Consider the following 19662-nt stretch of genomic DNA (forward strand, 5'->3'; position numbering starts at 1 on the left):
TTTGTCTCAAGTCTCCCCTTTGGTGAACACCAGGCTCCTATGAGGCTGCGTCTTTGAGCTCTGCACAGCTCCATGCTGCTTCCTGCCTCTGAGGCTTTGCTATCATCGAAATTGCCTGGAACACCCTTCCTTTTCCACCCTTTAAATTGAATAACCTCCATTCCTGTTTTAAGGTGTAGATATCATGCCATCCAGGTGGCCCTCTTCCACTCCTCCCTGCAGCCCCCACCTGGGTTTGCTTTCTCTCTTCTTGCACTGTTGATCCCCTACACGTCCCACCCAGCCCATACCCAGCCTCTGTCTCCTGCATGCCCATCGGGCACCAGATGCTCTGCTGGGCTGCCAGGTCCAACAGTGAATAGGACAGAGGTGGCCGTGCCTGCCTGGGCATCTGTGTGTATTTAGGTGCTCGGCTGCCAGGTACAACAGTGAATAGGACAGAGGTGGCCCTGCCTGCCTGGGCATCTGCGTATATTTAGGTTCAATCAGAATCAACTCATGCAATAATAAAACAATTTTTATTTTCTCAGCAGCTGACTGGGCATGGAGTAGGGGTTTATTTAGGAAAAAGGCAGAGGGGGCGTCCACCCAAGACAATCAGAGAACATTCCTTGGGTGTAAAACAGAAGGCTATGTGCCCTTACTTTTCCCAGACACATTTTGCTTCAGGGACACCTGGAGCTCATTTTGCCACATGGTTAAATATTTAGTACTCTAACACACTGCAATTTATTGGGGACTTTAAAATCTCAGATGATCTGACATGTTTTGCTGCTTTCTGAAATGTGCATGGTAATTTTAAAGGCGAGGAAAATTCATTAAGCTTTACTAACTACAGCTTTGCTCATCTACAAAAACAAGAAAGTACTGGTGTTACAACACCAACAACAATACCTACGCTATTAACCTCAACCTCTGTTTTTTTCCTGAAGGAGAAAAATAGATTTGGAAGTAATTTTTAAATAAATGCGGTACTACAATAATGCAAACAGTCAAATGGCCTCCTCAGAGAGGCTGGCTGTATATTGGGAGATGAAGTTCTAGAAGACTAGAAAGCCTCCCCTCTATGGCGCAGCTCAAGTCAAGCCGAAGGCTTTTTTCAAGGCATTCTTAAATTCCTTATTCCTCAGGCAGTATATCAAGGGGTTCAAGATGGGGGTGATAACTGTGTACAAAACAGAGATGAGCTTGTTGGAGCTCCGGGAATCAATGGCCTGGGGCCGGACATACGTGAAAAGCAAGGCTGTATAGAAGACAGTGACCACGGTGAGGTGAGAGGCGCAGGTGGAGAAGGCTCTCCAGCGGCCGGTGGCCGAGGGGATGCGCAGGACAGCCAGGGTGATGTGTGCATATGACAGCATGGTGGCCAGGAGTGGAAACACCAGGATGATGAAGGCCAGAATGAAATCCACCAGCTCTGCAGTGGAGAAGTCCGTGCAGGCCAGCTTGAGGATGGGGGAAATGTCACAGAAGAAGTGGTTCAAGACATTGGAGCCACAGAACGTGAAACTGGAGATAAAACAGACCTTGATCATGGGGATGGTGAAGCCACTCACAAAGGAGAAGCCCACCAGCTGGAGGCACAGCCCCGGGGTCACAAGGATGTGGTAGCGCAGCGGGTGGCAGATGGCCACGTAGTGGTCGTAGGCCATGGAGGCCAGAAGCACACACTCGGTGCACACCAGGGAGCTGAAGAAGTAGAGCTGCGTCATGCACCCGATGAAAGAGATGCGTTTCTGCTGGAGGAGGAAGCCCTCCAGCATCTTGGGGGTGATGTCAGACACGTACCAGATCTCTAGGAAAGACATGGAGCTCAGAAAGTAGTACATGGGCCTGTGGAGGGAGGTGCTGCACCAGACAGTGAGGATGATGGCCAGGTTCTCCACCAGGACAAAGAGGTAGGTGAGCAGGAAGAGGAGGAAGAGCAGGTACTGCAGCCCCAGGGCCGTGGGGAGGCCCACCAGGATGAAGGTGCTGACCTTGGTGACATTCTCCCCACTCATGCCTCTGTGCTTGGGAGCTGCGCGCCTACAAAACATCAAAGAGCAAGAGGAAAGGGCTGCAGGGCAGCTGGGGCAGAGGGAGAGTGGAGCTGGACCTGGATAGGGAGTTTTGGTGTAAAGAGAGGCCACGTGGCTCCCCAGAGCACCAGTGGGGAGCAAAAGCAGCTCCCCACCCGGATACATGTTAAGCACTAACCTCTGATGATATAGATTCTAGGTCTCAGCCTGTAACACTGGGTCTGGAATGCCCTCCTGAGCCTGTCACCACCAGTCTCCCTCATCTCTCAAAGCTGTGTCCTATTTTTCACCACCTGGACTTCTCCAAGGGACCCAATAACCATGAAGGGCATCCACAGGGTGTCCGGTGTCCTCCAGGGGATGAGCGCTGACTGCCCCAGGCTTCTGGATGTATTGTTTGAGTCTGTTCTTTCTAAATTGGTAGATATATGACCTGTTACCTGGTTTTAGGGTTGATTTTACAGGAGGAAGTGACACCATGGCAGGGGTGAGGCCCAGGTCCAACTTGGCCAGATCCCAGACTCAGGCACATCCACAGCAGCAGCCGGAGCCTCCCAGGCCAAGAAGGGAAAGTGGTCACATCCTTATCCCTGTCAATCTGAGGGGAATATCAGCAAGGGAGAGATTGCAGTGCAATCCCAGAAGAGAGAAAACAGATGGCAGCAGAGAGGAGGAAGTCTAGAACGTTCTCGAGGGGCCTGTGGCTGAGGGAGGAGCCGTCCACCCACACCTGAGTGTGTATTTTTATATAAAACACATCCATTAATCCTCACTACAGTCCTGGGAAAAACAAGGCTTACATCTCTAAGTTGAGATGGAAAGTCTGAGACCCAAAAAGAAAGGTTCATGGACTTACCCAGGGCCGGGGCAGCACCAGGACACAGACTGGAATCTTCTAACACCAAGGCCGCTGCCCTTCTAATGCGGTTTCCACAACAGAAGCAGTGAACCCATGTGGACATGGGCTAGAACATTTGAATTATAAAGATGTGTAGATTCAGTTGTTGGTTGCCCTGTGACACTACACTAACAGGCAATGAAAACACAAAGTCACAAAATAAATAGTATTATTCAGAAAAAAGGCAGAGAAGACCCCTTCAGAAGGAAATACAGGGATATAGGGCATAGGTTGGTTGAACGAACCTAAAGCAAATATTTAAATTAATAAACAAAAGACTTGGAAGCCACCGTATTGTTCATTAATAAGGGATGGGCTAAGTAAGTTTTGTCACATCCCTATTATGAACACTATGTGGTCACTGAAAAGAAGGGGCAGGTCCGTCTGTAGATACGGAATGGTTTCCAAGGTCTGTAGCCACAGTTTTAAATGTCCAAAACAGCACGGATCGTATGCCTCCGCTCATACAAGTAAAAGTATGTAAATAGGGCGGACGACCCGTGAAGGTACAAGGTGGTGGGGACACTCACTGTCCTGAGGGGCAGAGCAGGTCACTGGAACACAGATGTTTTTATGGCAACCCTTTTTCTGCATTTTGAATTTTGTTTCACGTGAGTGTACATTTATTGAAAATAGTGATCCGTGACTTATTTTTAAATTGCTACATTCTCCTTCAAAAAGAAAACGTTATGCACTGGATTAAAAATTCAATAACTCAACATTTTCCCAGGCCATAATTCCAAATCTATACTGAAAAACGCACATAGATTAAATGACTGAATGAGAATAAAGTGTATTGCGCAGTGTATCGTGTGCCTTTAAAAATGACAAAAGTTTCAATTATGATATTGCACAGATATCATAATTAATGAAAACAGAGGATGGATCAGAAACGACAGAATAATATCAAAAGCAGTTTGCTTCCCCAAATAGCAGAGAAATTGAAATACAGAAAAGAAAACCGAAAATGAAGATGAAATAGAAACATATTGATGGCATCTGTTAGAGCATGAATAAGTAGGTAAATGATTAAGAATATAAATAAGTAATATGAATTCAACAGATCTTTAAAGAAAACACATAGGAAATGTAGGGAGTTGTTAAAACACCTGGTTCGTGTTGGCATGCAGTATTCGTTCCATAAATGGTAGCAATATTGTGCATAGGAGTTACATTAATGAAATCTAATAAAAGAGCTTTCTTTTAAGTACACCGATTAAACACAAAATGAGTTTAAACCACAGTAGTATACATCGTAGAACTGTATAAAGTGGAGTCCCTGGCCCTTTGCTCACATCCTTTCTTGCACCTGGAATGCCCCCCAGCCCCGTCCCCACTCTGGCTGCTTCTGCTGTGGCCGTCCTCTGGGCTCCCATCACCCCACACCTACCCCCATCTCCGCACTGTCTCTCCTGGTTGCACTTGCTGTGTTCATGAGGGAGGAGGGATGCGGGCTGGGTGCGAGCGGGCTGTAGGGCTCATGTAAGCTCTCTATTTGGGAGGGATGCGGGCTGGGTGCGAGCGGGCTGCAGGGCTGGTGGAAGCTCTCTATTTGGGAGGTGCTTGTGAAGCACCTGTTGCTGCGCACCCACTGGGCCGCATGCTCCTGAGGACAGGAGCTATGCCTCTCTCACTACTGACCAAGGCACCAAGAGCACTTCCCACCATGCAGCAGAAACTCCACAAGCCGTAGGGGAATGAGTGTCGATGGGAAAGTTAAAGGAGTGACAAGGGTCTGCCCAAACTAACACGGTGCAGCAAAAGGCGGCCGATTGGGTGATGGCACATGTTTCTTTTCACCACCACAACCACCTGCCCCCTCTTCTCTCTCCTCTTAGTCCTTAAATCCCGGATCTTTAAAGAAAAGGAGAAATTACGTATAAAATGTACAACTAGAGGGCTACCCTCATGACACAAAAAGCTAGTGAAGAAAGGCGGCCCAGAGCCAAGAGTCTTTGAGGATGTTACCACCCTCTCACCCATGGGAGGGAAGAAGGTGTCCAGAAAGCCTCACCAGGGTGCCCAGAGAGCTCTGTGGCCCAGGGGACATGGATGGTGGGAGTCTGGATCTCACAGTTCTCTGGGTCAGCAGGGAGGAGGGCTGAGGGCTGGGTGTGAGTGGGCTGTATGGCTGATGGAAACTCTATTTGGAAGTCCTTTCATGGCTAAAAATCAGCAAAATTTAAGAAGGGCAGAGGCAACTGGCTGGGCCGCTTGGTGGCTGTAAACAGACTAAGGATAGCAGGATTATCACCAGGTACCAGGGAGAGCATGGCTAGTTTAGGAACTTCAAGGAAAAAGAACCCTAAAGGCATCCAGCCAGAATAAAATAAGTATATTTTTTGTATATAAAATAGAAGATCCGTTGAGTTAGCTTTAGTTTTCATCAAAAACTTGAGTCCAGAAAACAGCAGAGAAACTTCTAGCGAGGGCTGGAGGGTATGAAACTCGAATGTTGTGTCCAGACCTGGAATTATTCACGCCTGAGGGTAGCAGAGAGGCAGCCTGCACAAGCACCTGGTCTGAATGTAGGAGTTTTAAACTCTTCCTCAATAAGAAACTCAAAATGTCACAGGTATTAACCTGAGATATAATAACAATCCCCGATCAAGACTTTCACAGCGTAAAAACACGGGCAGTGAAGAAACACACATTCAGACACAGCGTATCCAGTTCTAGCAAATGTTGTCCGGATAGCTACAAAACAAAATGCAAACGTCTCTCCTTGTTAATCGAAATAATATATAATGAAAAATAGTAATTGTTTGGAAAAAAAGAGAAACTGGGCTTAAATACAGTCAAAGCCAGTCACTAGATTTCAACCAGTTACTCTTCTTTTTCCAAACAATTACTGATTATCTAATTGTTTTTCCAAGAGGAAAACCTTGGGAGAGGATAAGATTGTAATAAGAAAAAAAGTGTGTGTTGCCTCATTTTCAGATGAGATAATCAAAAGGGTATGTTATATTCCTGGAGTTTATTGTTAGAGTAATATGAGTCCTTAAAAATTTTAATAGTAAATCATGGTTTTTAAAAGGATATAGATCCTATAAATCTTGAAAGAACAAAAAATATAGAAATAAAGGAAATCATAAGAAAGCACCCAAAAATAACTACAACAATGACTGGAGTAAAAAAAAATCAGTTGTGACAATAAATGTATGTAGGATAAACTCACCCGGTAAAAGGAAAAAATGCCCAAGTCATAGAAAAAAAAAAAAAATCTATTGTATTAGGTTGGTGCAAAAGTAATTGCGGTTATATGCCAAGATGCACAACGAAAAACTTCAACTCAGGTTGAAATGACAACCGTAGGCTCAGATGTATAATCAAACAGAAAGAAAGCATGATTGCAGAATTAACATTTGATCAAGTAAAATTTCAGACCCCAAATGGTCTGTTTTACTTGTAAACCTTTTAGTGAATAATATATCCTCAACACAGAGTCAGCAAAAACCTGACTTTAGTATCAGAAGAAATGGACAGGGGCCGGGCACAGTGGCTCATGCCTGTAATCCCAACCCTTTGGGAGGCCAAGGCGGGCAGATCACCTGAGGTCAGGAGTTCAAGACTAGCCTGGCCAATGTGGCGAAACTTGTCTCTACTAAAAATACAAAACTTAGCCTGGCGTCATGGCAGGCACCTGTAATCCCAGCTACTCCAAAGTCTGAGGTATGAGAATCACTTGAACCCAGGAGACGGAGGTTGCAATGGGCGGAGATGGCATCACTGCACTCTAGCCTGGGTGACAGAGTAAGACTCCGTCTCAAAGAGACAAAAAAAAAAAAAAAAAGGAAAAAAAAGAGACAGAAATAAAGTAGCAGCAGCAGACTCTAGTACATGCCTCTCACTACTTGACAGATCTCAAAGGTAAAAACAAATTAGAATGCCAAGTATTGGAATTAGAATAGTAAAATTTTTGAAATGTTGATTTGAGGGATAATAAACTCACAACCTTGAGAAAATACACACTTTTGTTTAGAAAATGTGGAGAAATCATCGGCAATGGCATCGAAAAATGTTCAATCTGTCTCCAAAGCAGAATCACAGATAACACATTTCCCTAAAACAATGGCATAAAAATCATTTTTTATGAATTAGAAAAAATAATAGAATTGATCAATAGCAGCAAAAACTTGTTCTGAAGTAGGCTTAGAGTTGAGGACAGTAAAATAGATGAAACTCTAGTTTAATGAACAGGAAAATATGAGCATGCAACGCAATTTCAGAGACTAAAAAAAGAGTAAACTGCAGATGGAGACCCACCAAATGACAGGGGAAGGGTTGGCGCTATTTACTAAGCACCTAATATGTATTCTATTCAGTGGTCCTCTTCCAGCTTCAGTTTACAGATGACAAGGAAGACTGGGGGCTTAGAAGATGATTAAGAGCAATCATATAAGAGTGACTGTTAAAGTCAAGAAAAAGTCTATTTTTGAGAAAACTGAGTGAAGACAGAAAGCTCAACAGCATCATGATGTTAAAATTGCTTCCGAGAAAACCGACAGGCCCAGATACTTTGCCTGTGCCCAGCTTCTAGCTATGCCAGGAGCAGATCTTTCCTACATTAGGTAAACCCTTAGAGAGCATGGGAAAGTCCCAATTCATTTTACAAAATAGCAAATTCCTGATACAAAAGCCTGATGAAGATTGCAGGGAAGAAAAACTATGTATCGATGATTTTTTTCTTTTTTACTATACTTAAAAAACTCAAATAAAATGTCAGCAATTAGGACCCAGCAGCACTTTAGAAGAGCTCACGTTGCACTAGCATGGTTATTTCAGCGGTGCAAAGAGACTTCGAGGTCAGCAAATCTGCTGAAAGGATCACATTTGAAGTCTAGCTAATGCTAAAAGGCTTTGATTAAAAACTCTCCCAAAACTTTCGTGCATCTGTCATCCCCAAAGAAGTGATTTTTCCTAACATGATAAATAATACTAGCCTCAACCAACAGCCTACAGCATCCCCACAGCTAAATACCAGGATCATTCCTGCTCCGCCAAGGTCAGGATTAAGACAGGGCTCTTTGTTGTAACTACTGCTACGTAACAATGTGCCATTGTACTAGCTACCACAGAACAGAATAAAGAAGTAGACAAAATTATCATTATTTCCAGATGGCAGGACTTTTAAGCTGAAAAATCTGCTACACTATTATAATTAAGGGGTTTCAAAATGAATATTAAAAATGTAGTCTTCCTATATACCAACAATGACTAATTAGAATATTCTTAGATTAAAAAAAGTATATTGTAAAAATGTCAATATCTCCAAATCAATTTTGAAATTTAACTCAATTCTATTTGAAATCTCACCAAATTTTATTTTTCTTGAAACAGGATGAAATAATTCTTGAAATCATCTGGAAATATAAACAGATGAGAATAGCTAAAATAATTCAGGAAGAAGAAAAGAGAAGCAGGTTAATGAAGAGGTGTTTCTATTTTGGATAGAAAAACTACAATAAAAATAAAAGAATAACTTAATAAAATAAATATTAAAGATAACGAGCACCACCATAAAGTCAATGGAACAGCATAGAGAAAGTATAGAAAGCCCTATGTCAGAGCTGAGGATTTCTGTGATACTATTAGCAAGGAAAGCCTGGATTGTGTTAAACGTGATGTCAAGATAGTTCATTAAACCCATGCTAAAAACCAACCGGGTCTGTTCTTCATATGTTACATCAGAAAGTGCATTTCAGATGGACAGAGCCTGCGATGCCTGCCGGTCCTCCAGCCTCTCCTAAGCTGCTATTCTGTGGACACGACAGGGTAGAGCCCAAGCTGGAAGCCCGTGGGCCCGACACGCATAGCCTGCTCGTTGATTTCCTTTCAGCACTGATTTTTAAAGAATAATCCAATTAAAGATTATTTGTGACTTTTCTTTTTTTTTGAGACAGAGTCTCACTCTGTTGCCCAGGCTGGAGTGCAGTGGCATGATCTCGGCTCACCGCAACCTCCGCCTGCTGGGTTCAAGCGATTCTCCCACCTCAGCCTCCCGTGTAGCTGGGATTACAGGTGCCCAGCTCATTTTTGTGTCTGTTTTAGTAGAGACGGGATTTCGCCATGTTGGCCAGGCTGGTCTCGAACCCTTGACTTCCGGTGATCCGCCCACCTCAGCCTCCCAAAGTGCTGGAATTACAGGCATGAGCCACCGCTTCTTAAACATAAATAGGGAGACAGATTTTATGGTGGGGCAGACCGAGAATTCCAGTGGCTTCTGAGCACCTCTCAAGCCCGTTCCTCACACGCCTGTATATTGGGTATATTGGGATGTCATTTATCCTGCACGTTTCAGAAGGACAATTCTCTAAAACTTTCACTTTGACCTTTGTTTTTGAAAATCAGAACATTTCACACAGAGGCACCGATATCTGGTTTCTTTCGAAAAGCTGGAAGATCTGAGGCAACACCGTTCAAGGTCCTGCACTCACAATGCACCCTGTGGACAGTGCAAGATGCACCCTGCTCGCATCATGGCCCCTCTTTCTGGGAGGCCTGCCCCGTCTGCCCACTGCTTACCTGATTGCAGCTGCAGAGCAGGGCGCGAGGCAGGCAATGATGTGTCTCTGCTCCTACTCAGATACCTCTGGGTCCCCATGTCCCCTGTCTTCTTGGGGTGCACATTCCCACGAATGCCTCTGATGAGGCCTCTTCCTCCCATACATGAAGATTCACAGGCAGTTATACTCCCTCCTCCCACTGCCATGCGGCTTCTGTCGCCGTGTACCTCGGGGACTGGCTGTCCCCAGATGCCAGCGACGTTCTGCTCATTTCTGGGCCCACATTTTGGCTCTTGTTCTGCTCCCCTTTCCTTCAGTGTCTGGCGCTGTGGCCCCAGCCTTCCGTCCCCACCGTCCACACTCAGAACAACGTACCCGCCCCTGCGGTTCCTGTGGTCACTTCCAGCTGACGACTCCCAGGCTGCCCCTGATCCCTCTGCAGAACCAACTCCTGTGTCCAGCCAATGACTCGAGACCTCCCCTGGCCATGGAGCCCCTGCCCCCGTGCTCTTCCTCTCAGGGAGTGGTGCGGCTGCCCACTCCCCCTGGATGCCCCACTGAGCTCCAGTGTGGACCCTTCCCCTCCCCTCCCTCCACACCCGAGCAAGCCTGAGTCCTTCTGCCCCACGTCTTAAATGCCTCCAGAATCAGGTCTGCTGTCTCCAAGCTCGTGGGCTACCATCCACCCTGTCCTTGTTCAGGTTCCGTCCCTCCCAGGCTGGATTATTGTCACCGCTCTCTCACTGGTCTTCCTCCAGTCTCTCCTGACTCTGTCTGATCCATCATCCCAGTAGCAGGGAATGACATTCAGGGAATGACACGCAGACCTCTCTCCTGGCCACGTCCATCACATGTTCTTAGCATAAGCCCCTTGCTCCTGAGTCAGCCTCTCTATGGCCTCACTGCCTCTCTTGCTCCTGCCCCTCCTGGAATCCCTGGCTGCTGCAGGAGGCACCTCTTCAGTGCCATGAGAGCACCGTGCTGATTCAGTCCCCACTGCTGTCCTGCCAGTTGCCCTTCAGGACTTGCCTCAGACGTAGCTTCTTCCTGATGGGCTCACTTGAGCTCCCGATGCTATTAGCTGCTCCCAGAGATGAGGAATTTCAGGGCGCCTCCAGGCTTCTGCTTCATTAGGGTTTCCCTGCAGAGGGGGAAAGTGCACTTGAGGAGAGAGAGGAAGATGAGGGGCTTAGTTTGGGGCATGCTGGGTTTGCAGTGCCTATGGGACACCCTGTAGAGAGCTCCAGGAGTACCCCTGACATCCAGAACACCCACCAGAGACTGAGGTCAGATGTCAAGATGTGTAGGGGGTCGGTCCAAGGTTTATTAAGTGTCTAATATGTGCCAGTCATTGTTTCAGGCAATTGAGATAAATCAGGAGAAAAAAACAGTCCCAAACTCTTGCCTTCATGAAATGTAAATTCTAGTGAAGGCAGGAAAGAAGTCAGAAAAATAAATAATTAGAAAAATAAATAATACCCATGATATGTAAGGAAATTATTTAGAGTGTGGAAGGTGGTGAGTGGATGGGAACAGAAGGTCAGGGTGGGCTGGGGGGTGGTGGTGGGGATGTGCCAGAGAGGAGGTGACACCAGGGCAGAGTCTCGAAGAAGATGTGAGTTAGCCTGTGGCTGTCTGTCGGACACACATAGGTGGAGAGAAAAGGCGGTGCAAAGGCTGAAGGTTGGGGAGTGCAAGAAGGGGGTCAGGGGGTTGGGGCAAGGCTGGCTGCAGCAGAGTGATAGGGAGTGGCAGGAGACAGTGACAACCAAGAGCAGAAGGAGCCCACTCAGAGCCTGAGGTGGTGAGGACCATGGTGAGGACGTTGGCTGTCACTCTGACGGCAGTGGCATGGCACCACCCACACTGTAAATGGCTGACTCTGACCACCTCATTGAGATCAGGCTGGAGGAGTCAGGTGAGGAGGGGGAGCCCGTGCAGAGACCCCGAGGTCATCAGGGAAAGAGGCTGCAGGAGCGCAGGCCAGGGCAGGAGGCTTGGGAAGGGCAAACCTGTCCAGTGTGTGCTGAAGGCAGCCTCAACGAGGCTTCCTGGCTGGGTCCCTGAGAATCGAAAGTGACACCAGGAAGTCAATCTGTGCTGCCTGCAGGGATGTGCATGAGATTGACCAAGGAAAACGTGAAGACTAAGAGGGCAAGAATAAAAGTTGAGAAGCCTCCCCCTCTAGAAGCAGGAAGAGGAGGAAGAAGAGGGGCTGGTGAAGGCGGTGGGAGACGTGGGGAGACACTCGGGGACATGTGGCCCAAGCCAGGACACGGGGGCCCCTCCAAGAGGAGGGAGCATGATTGGCAGGTAGGAGGCCACTGGTAACGGCAGAGGGAAAACATATCAGGGAGGGTTTGGGGGCAGAAGCTCAATGTTAATGGGGCAGGCAGAATTGGAAAGGAAGTGGCACAGAGCTAGCAGGAACAGATGCCTCTCAGGAGGAAGGAAAACAGTGATACAATTTGGTGTACTTTCGCAATTTACCATTTCCCAAAACATTTCATCCTTTTACTTCTGGTGTCTTGAAGTGTAAGTAGGTATTTTACTTGAAAGCTTTTCTGAACCCAGTTCTGTGGAGTTAATATCACAATGGAAAGTACAAACACCAAACAAGAGTCCTCCAGAATGTGTTTCTGGGGAAGATCTGTCCCCGGGGAGGATGCCTGGAACGCATGCTTCTGAGCTGCAGTGGAGATGAGCGTGCGGCTGGAGGGGACACGGCAGCAAGGTCTAGGGGGTAGAGGGTCTTAGAAACCTACGTCTTCCTGCCCATCCCTTGTCACGCCTGTCCCCAAAATCACCAAGACGGCGAAGTCTGGCCCAGGCCCAATGTGAGGGGATGAGGGGCGCCCCCTAGCTGCTAGTTGTTGATGGAGTTTGGGTTGGGTCTGAGACTGGATACAGGTTTGAGTTTGGGGCCTCATGTGATGGTTCAGGGCCGTCACTCCCTGTGGGAGTCAGACAGGGGGACTGGTCAGGCCCGTGGCTGGATCAGGGTCAGGGGAACCGTCCTGCTTCCGAACGGACACCTCCCTGGCACCCTTGATCCACTTGGCTGGAGCATCATGTTTGCGGGAAGCGAAGCTCAGGGCTTTTTGAGTCTGTTTGTCTTTCTCGCAGCCCTCCAACCTCCCAATTGAGAGGAAAACCTCCTGTCATTTTCAGCCTCATCAAAGATGGGATAAGAGGAAATTCGAATGAGGGAGGCAAAAGAGGAGAGAGGAAGACAGAGAGTGAGCAGGAAGAGCAGAGAGGAGGAGGTGGAGCAGGCAAGGGGCAGTCCTCCACCTGAGTTCTGGTCCCTCCGCGTCTCGAGGGCACAGGCACAGGTGGGTGTTCTGGCAGCAGCTCCAGCCTGCCACCTCCCGCGCCTGCCCCCCAGAACAGCCCTGCCTGCTCAGGCCCTGCAGCCGGTCACTGGCATGAGACCCAGTGAACATGGCCTTTCGGAAATGTGCCTGCCAGCATGCTTTCAGCAGGCTGCAGCAGGAGGGAGGGAGAGGCGGTGTGTGGTGGACAGGCAGGGAGGGCGCGAAGCAGAGCAGGTGCCACCCACATGCCATGCCTGGCACAGATGCGGGGTGAGCAGACCTGCAGTGGCTTCTTCCATCTTTCTACATTGGGGGTCAGGCAGGCAAGCCAGAGGGTGGGCACATGGGAATGGGAATTGTGCCTGTGCCCCTGGGTGAAGATTTCAGACTGCAGAGGGAGAGGAAGCTGAGGTGGGAGGCAGGACCCTACGAGGGGGAGTCCCACGTTGTGCAGTCACGTCCCGGGCCAGTCATGGGGCAGGGATCTCAACCCCGACCACTGCCCTTGAGGGATCAGATCCTGGGGCTGTCCCCCAGACCCAGTCACTTCACTGGCAGAAGGAACCTACCCTGGAGAGCTGCGGAAGTCACGGTGGTTGTCCTCAGCCTGGTGCAGCCCAGCACTTCCCTCTGTCTTGCCCACTGGCACCTGTGGCCCATCGGCCTCTGAGGCAGCCCGGCCAGTCTTGAGAGCTGGTTTGTAGGCGGCACCAGGGAAGAAGGGGCTGTGTCTTCCTTCCCCGTTGTGCACAGATGTAGGGACTCCAGGGTCCAATTATCCTGCCACGGAGAAGTCACTGCCCCATACTGCCAATTAGCCTGGAATCTTATGTGTGGGATGGTGCCTGGCTGAGGAGTGGCCCCAACCATGGATGGTAAGAAACTCACCCCATTTACTGCTGACCATCTCTGGTGCCCTGTCCAGACATTCAGGCCGCTTGACCAACCTTCCTCCCCTGTCCATTCAGAGTCCACCCATACAGCCCTGTTCCCACCACAACTTCTGCTACCCTCTCTCTTTGGGGTCAGAGAGGGGTGTGACTTCTGCTTGGGGACAGAGGCATTTTCTAGACTCAATGGCCATGACCTGGTCCAGGGAACATGGACAGGGAGGGACCATACTCTATTCCAGAATCCAGGAATGTTGTCACTGTCAAGGGGACAAGGAAATTTGAGTTTCTGACATAAGATAATTTCTTTTCTCAAATATACAGCCAACATAAACATCATTGTATCAGTCTTAGCCCAAACAGGTCGGTCTTGCAAATATTTCCAAAAGATAGTTTTCTGGTGGCAGAAGAAATGGGAGCACCCAGAGGCCTGTCCCTGCCTAGGAAGTCTGGGAGCTACACTGTTTGGAGAGAAGCCCAATGCAAGAGAGGAGAAGGCAGTGGGGGAGGGTGGGCATTCCTGTAAAGAAATACTCCAACTTGCCAAGGTCTTTCTGACTCTCAGGAAGGCTAGTAGACAGAGCGAAGGAGGGCTCAATTAAGAAATAGAAGCAACATAGTGAGACCCCATCTCTACAAAAAAAGAAAATAGACAGGCGTGGCAGCACACACCTGTAGTCCCAGCTACTCGGGAGGCAGAGGTGGGAGGATCACTTGAGCAGGGGAGTAGAGGCTGCAGTGAGCTGTGATTGTGCCACTGCACTCCAGCCTCGGCAACAGAGCAAGACCTTGTCAAAAAAAAAAAAAAAAAAGAAAGAAAGAAAAAAGAATAAAAGAAATGGGCAGACGACTGGAACAGTCACTTTATCAAAGAGGATTTATAAGATGTGTATCACCATTAGCCACAAGGGAAATGCAAATCAAAGCCATCATGAGACACGACTGCACACCCATCAGAGTAGCTGAAATAAAACACAGGGACAGCACTACATGCTCTCTGGGAGGCACGGAAGCTGGGGCCTCGCACGCTGCTGGTGTGGATGCAGAGTGTTACTGCTGCTCTGGAAAATGGTCTCACAGCTTCTGTTAAACGTATATTCACACAAAAGCTATATTCACACGAATGTTTATAGCAGCCCCATCCATCATCTCCCAAAGCTGGCAATGGCCTTGCTGCCCTTCAGCAGGTCAATGGATAAGCACATTGGAGTGCATCTGTATGCTGGGGTCCTGTTTGGCAATCAGAACAAATGAATATCGATCCACACAACATGGACAATCTCACATTTTCTATTTTTATTGTCCATTTGGGCATCTGCCTGTGTTTCCAGTGTGCATTCCTCTTGTTGCTAATAACACTGACACCTGCTCACTGCTGCTTGGCCAGTTGGTTCCTTCCCTGATGTACCTGCTCAAGCCTTTCACCTGGTTTTAGTTGCATCTGTTACTGGAAAAAAGGGGTCTTGATCTGGACCCCATGAGAGGGTTCTTGGGTCTCATGCAGGAAGGAATTCAAGGCCAGTCACAGAGTGCAGTGAGAAGAGTTCATTGAAAGCTGCTCTGTTACAGAGCAGGGCATCCTCAGAAAGCAAGATGGGGGCTGGGCACAGTGGCTCACACCTGTAATCCCAACATTCTGGGAGGCAGAGGTGAGTGGATCACCTGAGGTCAGAAGTTCGAGACCAGCCTGACCAACATGGTAAAACCCCGTCTTTACTAAAAATACAAAAATTAGCCGCATGTGGTGGTGTGCACCTGTAGTACCAGCTACTCAGGAAGCTAAGGCAGGAGAATTGCTTGAGCCCAGGAGGTGAAGGTTGCAGTGAGCCGAGATCACGCCACTGCACTCCAGCCTGGTCGACAGAGCAAGACTCTGTCTGAAAAAAAAAAAAAAAAAAGGAAGCAAGATGGGGAGCACCTCAGCTTTGTTTTAAGTTTTTTCTTATGTAAGTGTCTCGTCCACGCAATGACTAAGCTAAGTTGTCTCTGTGTGCGGGTGAGCTGACAGCATGACAAAATGCATTATTCTATTGATTTAAAGAAAACTGTCCTTAACATTTTTGTGTGTGAGTCCATCAAAGCATAGCTAGAATTATCTAGAAAGCCTATATTGTTATGGGCATCAGCACATCTGGACTTTCTGTTGTTGCAGGAGTGTGTTTTTGCAGACAGCACCAAGCTGCCTCCTTAGCTGTAAACATCTTAAGACCATGGGTCATGACTGGCAAGGAGTGTTCCTTGCTAGTTTTAAGATGGAGTTGATTTAAAATGGTGTCACTCTGGCTCTCCTAGGCTCTTTCTTGAGGAAACGTAACTCCATGGAGCAAACTGGTGTAGCATCTTCTGTTCCAGTCCTTTCATAGTATTTTGAGCATTTGCATTTACCACTGGGTATGCAATGCCCAGTCCAGAGCAAGTGTCTCTTCCTGCATGGCCAATTTATAATGTCCTGGAGTGACCAGTAGTGCTGTGACAGTCTACTGCCCCCGATGTGTGGGGCCATCCCCCTTCCCGCGCCCACCCAGGGAGTCTGCTTCATATCATCTGCAGTCTCCGTCCCTCTTCTTTGAAGACAGGACAGTTGTTGCTGGCATCTTGTACCTCAGAGGGTGTGTGTGTGGGGGGGGGCATATCCAGGTGCACTCCCTCCTTGCACAGCTCCAGCCCCCACGTCCACTCATTCCATGGGCCCTGGTGGCCACCTCAAGTGAGTGCACCAGGCTTTCCATTTGCTGGTTCCAATCACTTTCTGATCCTGGAAGGGGGTTCTGACAGACATTGATATGTCCTTTAATGCACTCCCTGAAATTCCCATAGTGATTTCTATGGGGCCTTACCCAATTCTTTAATAGTGCAGTTTCCATGACCCACCTGCCTGCCCACATAGCCAGGTCGTTGCCACTGCCCATGAGTCCGTAAACACCCAAACACAAGGGCTCTTACTGGTGTTCAATTCTTCCAATACCACAAGGAAAACAGGACGCACTTCCACTGACTGAACTGATTTATTCTTACATTCTTCAATCAGTTTTTCCATCAGTTGGTCATAGGGTGGCAGCCTTCCAAACAGGATGCTACCCATCCTCCTTGGAACCGCTGTCCCTAAACCAAGCAGCTTATCTTTGGTCAATCCAGGGCTGCTCATAGGGCACCTCCCATGTGGCAATGGGATCTAGCAGTCCCTCAGGTGGTCCTAAAGTCAGCCACAGAGGAAAAGAGGCTGCTGTTTTGTGAATACAATGAATACTTTCCAGGCATCCCCTTGTAGCATGCTCCTGTGTAAACCATTTCCATTTTATTCTGGAACTCTTCTGGGAATTGCTCTCCTGATGAGAGTATTTCTCTGACATCACCCAAGACATTATGGGCATTTCAGGTTTCAAGATTGTTTCCTGTCATTCAATCACAGAGGCAGCGTCAATGAATGCCCAGTAGCAAACTAGTTATTATCTCTCAAATAGTCTATGTCATATTGATGCATCTGGAAATATTCTGATTCAAAATCCCTGAGTTTGCCACTGGGTGGCACTCATAGGCTTTAGCTATGAGCTCCTGCATGCAGTGTGAGTGGCAGATAATTCCGGAATTATGTCTGAGTGTGTCTCATTAGGGCTCAAGAACATCGATAGAGCTACTGCTTTTTGTTCGGGTCCCTGTTCAAATGTGGCCTTCTTCAGGTAGTGTCATGGATTGGAGCTACCAATATTCCCAGCTGTGGAATATGCATCCTTGAAAATCCAAATGTCCTAATCATGCACTGTGTTTCTTCCTTAGTTCCAGGGGTAGGCAATGACAGCAATTAAATTTTAGTTGCCTGTGGAGTGTCAAGAGTGGTTTCTGCCCATGTTATTCCTAAGAATTTCACCCTTTGGACATGTCCTTCTATTGTTGTTGGATTTATCAATGAGCCTCTGTTAGTCACGTGTATCAGCATCCTCTTTAGGTCAGTTCTAGCTTGCTTTTCAGTTTCTGATATTATTGCAATATCAATTTTTTTATGTTTTATTACACTCAAGAGCTGCATCAATTTGAAATCTCTTCTAACTAAATCATAACAGTAAGCTGCTAAATTCAAACAACCCTGTAGCCGTACAATAAATGTAAACTGAGATCGTTTCTACATGAAAGGCTCTTTTCTGAGATTGAGATTGAGAAAAAAGCACCTCCAAAACCAGTCGCTGAGCATAATCTCCTTTTGCTTGCTGTATTTTTTTTGCATTATTGAAACCACATTAAGAACTGCTGAAGCTATTGGCTTCACCACTTTACTTAAGGCTTGATTATCTACCGATAGTGTCCATGATCCATCTACCTTTCCACAGGCCCCAAAAAGCTATAGAACAAACAATCTCTTTATAACCATTCCAGCTTCTGTTGTCAATTAAAGTGGTAATCTCTTTCTGTCTACCAGGTGTTCTATATTGTTTCAAATTAATAACCTCTATGAGTTCTGGAAATTCTATGGATTCTCGTTTAGTGTGTCCAATTTTCTCAATCTAACTGTAGCCCCCATTTGGACTTTACCAACAGGTTTGAAGCCACAGTGCATTGGACTCCTGTGTCAAGGGGTCCCAGAAAAATTAGTCTCACCTTTCAGCCATTTTTCCCCACACATGTACATATGACTTTGGGTCTCCAACCAGTTGTTGGGCCAGAAGACCCTACTGCTTTGTCAATTCTCAGCCTGAGTACTGCAAAATATTGATAAGAGAAACACCAAAAACTAAAACAAATTGCCGAAAGAAAATGACAAAGGCCTAAAATAAAATATACCATACTAAACTAAGATATACCATGTTCATGGATTAAAAATTTCAATATTGTTGAGATATTAATTCTTCCCAAATGGATCCATAGATTAAAGCACTCCCAATAAAAATACTAGCAGGCTTCACAAATTGAAAATCTGACCCTAGATTTGTATAGAAAGGAAAGGACCTTGAAGAGTTCAAACCATTTTGAAAAAAAAAAAAATGAAAAACAACATTGGAGGATATCTACTGCCTGATTTCAACACCTACTATAAAGTTACAGTAATAAAGTCAGGGTGAGATTGGCATGATGACAGATATGTAGTCCAGTGGTATAGAATATGCTATGATTCAGAAATTGACGACATATAAATGGTAAATTGATTTTTGGTAAAAGTACTAAGGTAGTTTGATGGGGAAAGATAGGCTCTTTAACAAATTATCTTGAAACAATGGAAATAAGAATAAATTAACCTGAATATTTTTGTGTGGGGTGTGTGTGTGTGTGTGCATGTGTGTGTGGTGGGAGAACTTATAATATTTGACCAAGTATCAAATTGCTATAGATTTTTCTTATTGGAATGTTCCTTTTGATACAACCTTATGAGCTATAGTGTATTAAAATACACTATTTTAAGTGTAGAGTTTTATGAATTTTATCAAATGTATAAAGTTGTGTAATACTACCACAATCAAGATAGAACATTCAGTCATCCCAAAAAAGTTCATTTATGTCCATTTGCAGCAAATGATCTCTACCCACTGCTCAAGGAAATATTGATCTGCTTTTGGTCACTATAGATTTATGTTTGCCTTTTCTAAAACTTTGTGTAAGTGGAATCATACAGTATGGCTTCGTTTGCTCGACATGTTTTTGAGATTCATCCATATTGTTGGGTGCATAATTTGTTCCCTTTTTATTGTTGAATAGTATCCCCAGCATATGAATATACCACATATTTTAATCTACTTATCTGTTGATTGGTATTTGAGTTGTTTCTATATTTTGGCTATTATGAATAAAGCTGTTATGAGCATTTGTGTATGTATCTGTGTGTACAGAGATTTATTTCTGTTGGATAAATACATAAGGCATGCAATTTCTGGGTTATGCAGAAATTGTATTTTGAGCTTACATACAACTTTTCATGGGCTGTACCATTTTACATTCTTACCAACAACATATGAGGGTTTTAGTTGCTCTGCATCCTAACCTAGATTTAGTAATGCCATTCTTTAGCTCTTCAAGTGAATGTGCCAGGTATTTTGTTGTGACTTT

General features: G+C 46.3%; 1 protein-coding gene across 1 annotated transcript; it reads right to left on the reverse strand.

The window, feature by feature from the left end:
* Positions 1-499: 499 nt before the first annotated feature.
* LOC100968789 (olfactory receptor 6B3) lies at positions 500-9506 on the reverse strand. The gene is made up of 3 exons (XM_008965639.4): positions 9445-9506; positions 2878-2986; positions 500-2028 (listed from the first exon to the last, which is right to left on the reverse strand). The coding sequence occupies exon 3, from the start codon at positions 2001-2003 to the stop codon at positions 1077-1079; it is 927 nt and encodes a 308-aa protein (XP_008963887.2). The 5' UTR covers positions 2004-2028; positions 2878-2986; positions 9445-9506; the 3' UTR covers positions 500-1076.
* Between the last annotated feature and the right edge of the window lie 10156 nt (positions 9507-19662).

This window comes from Pan paniscus, chromosome 13 (genome assembly GCF_029289425.2).
Source record: "Pan paniscus chromosome 13, NHGRI_mPanPan1-v2.0_pri, whole genome shotgun sequence".
NCBI classification, from domain to species: domain Eukaryota; kingdom Metazoa; phylum Chordata; class Mammalia; order Primates; family Hominidae; genus Pan; species Pan paniscus.